Consider the following 4872-nt stretch of genomic DNA (forward strand, 5'->3'; position numbering starts at 1 on the left):
ACTTTTGAGATCTACTTTGATGGCAGGGAAGGTATTCTCCTTATTATCATTAGTTCTGTAAAAATAATGAACTCTTTGCCATGTGGGTTGCTACTATTATATTTTCACTCAAGTTTATTGTTGTCTTCTTCTGCCTTCAAGACTTTCTCTTTCCTAGAACCCCCCTGGGCTGCCCAGCATTTCGGTCTGCTGGTTTGTGGGCTGCCTTTGTGGAAGCAAACTCATCATTGACTGGCACAACTATGGCTACTCCATTATGGGTCTTGTGCACGGCCACAACCACCCCCTAGTTCTGCTGGCCAAATGGTGAGAGCCTGGGAGGAGGGTAAAATATCTTCCCCCAAACCATGTGAGAGTGGGTGGAAAGAAGGGCTTGTGTGGAACTCTGGGAACTTGTTCTGGAGGAGAAAGGCCAAGGCTGGTGGATTGGGCTAGACACTGGTTACAAGTGATAGAAACAGGCCTCAGCAAAGGAGGCCATTTGCTGCCCTTTGAAACTAAAGGTCCAGAGAAATGGCTGGCTTTGAGTTCAAAACTGTGTCACTGGGGCCTGGCTCAGGTCTCTTCACACTTCCTTTTGATGGTGTCTGGTGGTTCCGAGAGCTTGTGTACTTCTCATCACTGCCCCTTCGGGCTGGGTGGGGAGAACAAGCCTTTCTGATTGTCTCGTACAGGTCACCTGCCTTCTTTGATCTGCCCCCTGAGGTAGGGACTGCCTCCTCTGTTGTCTAGCTTGGGGCAAGGGCACACTCCATTGAAAGAGCTGGGTTCCAGGTGCATCCAGACCCCAAGGACAAAGAATGTGTGAGGGGAGATCCCCACATAAAAACTGGGGGCTAGAGGAGGTGGAGAGGTGGGTCACAGCTATTGTAGCTGATGCAAGCGACTGTGGGAGCAGGTTGGACCTGGAGCAGGGATGGTCATTTGTTGTCCTTTGGGCACCAATATGACTACCAGCCTCCGTGTGCACGTCTAGCCTCAGGCCATTGGCAGCTTCGACCTTTGCCCTGACTGTTCACTTGAAGAGGTAATGGTAGCAGTGGCAGCACCTGCTGCCTGGCCCAGGCCCAAGCCAAGCCCTTTCTGTATCCTGTTCCAGTCTCCATGCACCCAGTGAGCATGTACTGTGATTCTAACTTCTTTATAAGTCAGGAAACAAGATTGAAAGCAATTATGTCTTTTGCCACATGGCCAGTAAGTGTGAGGACCAAAATTCAGTCCTAGGCAGTCCCATTTCAGAGCTTTCTGTGCATCCTGAGAGTGGAACAGCCTGTAGTATCCTGGTGGTGTTAAATAACCTAGAACTGCTCACTCTTCTTTCCTATTTTTGCCTACAGTCAGGACTCAGTCTTATTTTGGAGCTAACATGTCTTTAATGCCTCTGTGACATCTGCAGAACTCCCTTTGTACCATGTTGAGAGCGAGCCCCACAGCCTTTGCTGCAGGAGCACAGGGTGGTAGAGAGCTGACAATGAAGCCTTTATTGTACTTATTTTTATAGCAAGAGAGACTGCTTTTCACTTTGGCAGTGGTCTACGGTTTCCTTTTAATATGATTATATTTAAGCTGAGAAGTGATATGACATACAGGAAGGTGTGAAATAGTACCAATGAGGGCGCAGCTCAGGAAGTGCAGACTGGGAAGGTTTGAGAGACTCCAGCCCTGCAGCCTCTTCTGTATTAGTGGGTATGGAGTCACACTGCTGTGTGGTGGTGGGACTATCCAGGGCTCCAGGCCAATCAGCAACATGTCTTCTCAGGTACGAGAGGTTCTTTGGACGCCTGTCCCATATGAACCTGTGTGTGACCAGTGCGATGCGGAAAGACCTGGCTGAGAACTGGTGCATCAGGTGAGGGCCTGAGCTGATGTCAGCCCAGGGTGGGGGTCCAGGATGGGTTGGGACAAGAGCTGTGATACCTGCTACAACATGCTGGTGGGGCATCTTGCATACGAGGACATGGGAGATGGTAATTGGTGCCAGGAAGCTGAGGGAAGAGGTGGGGCTTCTTTCTTGGCCAGCCCAGCGGTGTGGGCAGTTTTGGCCTTGGAACATCTCTCTGCGCTTTCCCAAGTAATTCTAAAGCTTCCTGTTGTCACTCTCTGAGACTTGGATTCCTGTAGCATCCTGCTTTCTCTGGATCTGTCCAGATCCTCTCTTCTTCAGGCTTTTCTCTCCCCAGAGCCCTGACCACAATGATCTCATTGCAGAGCTGTGACTGTTTATGACAAGCCAGCAGCTTTCTTTAAAGAGACGCCACTGGACCTACAACATCAACTCTTCATGAAGCTGGGCCATACCTACTCTCCATTCAGGGCCTGGTAGGCCTCGTCCTTAGCTGCCTTCTCTCGTGCCTGCTGCTATCTGGCCCCTCTCCTGCCTCCTCCCTGCAGACCTGGGAACCCACAAATCCAGGGTTGGCAGAGGAGGAGGCAGGCCTGCCACCTGCGTCTGCAGCCACAGCTTCCCTGGAGCAGGCACATGTGCCCTTTCGTGTTGTCTGTGGCTGCTTTCAAGCTACAGCCACAGAGACTCTGGCCGAAAAGCTCGACTACTCAGTCTTTAGCCCTTTAAGAAATGTTTGCTGACCCCTGTGCTATCTTAGCCTCCTGCCACTGTGCCCTTGGCAGGGTCAGTGGACCTGTGTGTTCCCTGGGGTGTCTCACAGGGCTAGGGGCTAGGAGGGGATATATCCTGTCCTATGCCATTTAGTAACCTGGTATGGTGGTGGGAAGGGCATTATAGCATCCTTATTGTAAGTTGCAGGAATAATGGGCATGGTGAGCCCCAGGGAGGGGAAGACTGGGTTGGTCTTATTTGCTGTTGTAACCTTAGCACCCAGCAGCAGATACTTCTGAAGAAAGCAGGCCCACACCTTGGGTGGCCAGGCACTCTAACCTTGGGGAGCCTGCAGTCCTCACTGTGGCAAGAGATGGCTGTCCTGGGCCTGGGGCTACTGTGTAGTAGCTCATAGGCTTTTAATCTACTCTGTCAGCTCAGATCCTGTGGACCTGGCCACAGAGCGATCAGCCTTCACAGAACGGGACGCTCAGAGTGGGACAGTGATACGTCTTTGTGGGCGGCCAGCCCTTCTGGTCAGCAGCACCAGCTGGACAGGTCTGCGTGGTCCCTGGGGCACTTGGGGCTTTTGTTATGGGCCCCTGGTGAGCTTGCCCTTGCCCAGTGAGAAGGGGAGGGCACATTAGCAGAGAGGGAGGCATCTAGAAACAGGCCCATGATGCTTCACTCTCTTCCCACAGAGGACGAAGATTTCTCCATCCTGCTGGAGGCTTTAGAAAGTAGGTGTGTGGCTGTGGCTGGATTTGGGCTGTCAAGGCCACTGAGCTGTGAGATGCTCGCCTGGCCTTGTGGTGTGTTCCTGCCCCTGGGTTGCTGGGTGGGCTGGCCTGAGGACAACCCAAGGACAGCGAGGGTGTGGAGGTGGGCAGCTCTGAGTCCCCATGTGGGTCACTGAATGGCCAGGCCCTTGGGCCTGAAGTGTCACCTGTGGGAGAGCATCTCAGAGGCTGGTAGCTCGTGTAAGAACAGTGCCCTTCCCATCTGACAAGGTGATCCTGGTTGTTGTTTCTTTATCTTTTTTGAATACAGGGTATGAGCAACTGATTCTTGATGGAGACAATCTTCCTTCTCTAGTCTGTGTGATAACAGGTACTGCCTGGGACCCTCGATATCTGCATTTACGTGGGGGCATGGCAGAGGGGGCGAGGGGGTGCAGCCTTGTCTTTCCAAACACTCTTGTCTTGCAAATCCTCTCTGAAGCTCTGTGGTAGTGTTTTCTATTGTTTGATATGGGGGGAAACTGAGGCTCAGAAGGGCCTCACGTCAGGGTATAGAGCCCAGATTTGAATCTCAGGTAGCACCATCTCAGAGATACCAAGCTGTCCCCTTTTCCAGTGGTTTTCAAGCATCTTTTCATTTTTCAAATGAAGCTCACCTTCCAGTGTGAAACTGCTTCCAGAGTCACGGAGCAAAAGGAGAAGGGCCCTGGGAGAGGGAAGAAGCCTTCTGGTTATAGGCTTGTCCTGCTCTCTCCTCTCCTGGCCCCTATTCCAGGGGTACCTTGGAGCCCACTGCACATGTCATGTTGCCTGGTGGCCCTGGCGGGCAGGGGACAGTTCTTGTATTCCCTCCACACAGGCACGCAGTCAGTGATCTGGTGCTAGGCCAGCTGGTTGCAGGCTGCAAGGCCATTGTGCCTCTGTGGTCAGAGTGCAGACCCTTGTGGGATCTTGAGACTTTTGGTTTGTTTCTGGAAGGGGCCTGGATAGGGACTGCCTGGAGCTGCTGAGGGCTTCTGGGAAGGAGGCTGTCTGCATCTTAGCAGGAACAACTGGGCCTAGGGCTGTGTGGCCAGGGAAGGGCTGGGTCCATGGCAATAACAACTTTTCTCTGTGAAGGCAAAGGGCCTCTGAAGGATCACTACAGCCACCTCATAGGCCAGAAGTGCTTCCAGCATGTCCAGGTCTGCACCCCATGGCTGGAGGCTGAAGACTATCCCCTGCTTCTGGGTAAGAGGCCACAGGCAGGAAGTTCTGGGGGTGGGGGGAGGCATTAAAGGGGAGCCTGGGGGAGGGGAGCAGATATCTTCCAAAAGGGCCCGACAGTAAAGATTTCAGGGCCTCTTATATTCTTTGTCTTTACAACTCTTCAAAAATGTAAAAGCCGGGGCAGCGCCTGTGGCTCAGTGGGTGGGGTGCTGGCCCCATAAACTGAGGGTGGTGGGTTCAAACCTGGCCCTGGCCAAACTGCAACAAAAAAATAGCCAGGCTTTGTGGCGGGTGCCTGTAGTCCCAGCTACTCAGGATGCTAAGGCAAGAGAATTGCCTAAGCCCAGGAGTTGGAGGTTGCTGTGA

The 4872-nt window shown here is 52.7% G+C and overlaps 1 protein-coding gene across 1 annotated transcript in view; it reads left to right on the plus strand.

Annotated features, from left to right (window-relative positions):
• Positions 1 to 4872, plus strand: part of ALG1 (ALG1, chitobiosyldiphosphodolichol beta-mannosyltransferase) — a 12662-nt gene that overhangs the window by 3327 nt on the left and 4463 nt on the right. Inside the window, 8 exon segments of the mRNA XM_012805830.2 lie at positions 96 to 112; positions 158 to 306; positions 1760 to 1849; positions 2209 to 2319; positions 2994 to 3115; positions 3259 to 3297; positions 3608 to 3667; positions 4417 to 4527. Coding sequence (XP_012661284.2) covers positions 96 to 112; positions 158 to 306; positions 1760 to 1849; positions 2209 to 2319; positions 2994 to 3115; positions 3259 to 3297; positions 3608 to 3667; positions 4417 to 4527 — 699 coding nt within the window.

The sequence above is a fragment of the Otolemur garnettii genome, unplaced genomic scaffold (genome assembly GCF_000181295.1).
Source record: "Otolemur garnettii isolate 467f Iridium unplaced genomic scaffold, OtoGar3 scaffold00044, whole genome shotgun sequence".
Classification (NCBI taxonomy): Eukaryota; Metazoa; Chordata; class Mammalia; order Primates; family Galagidae; genus Otolemur; species Otolemur garnettii.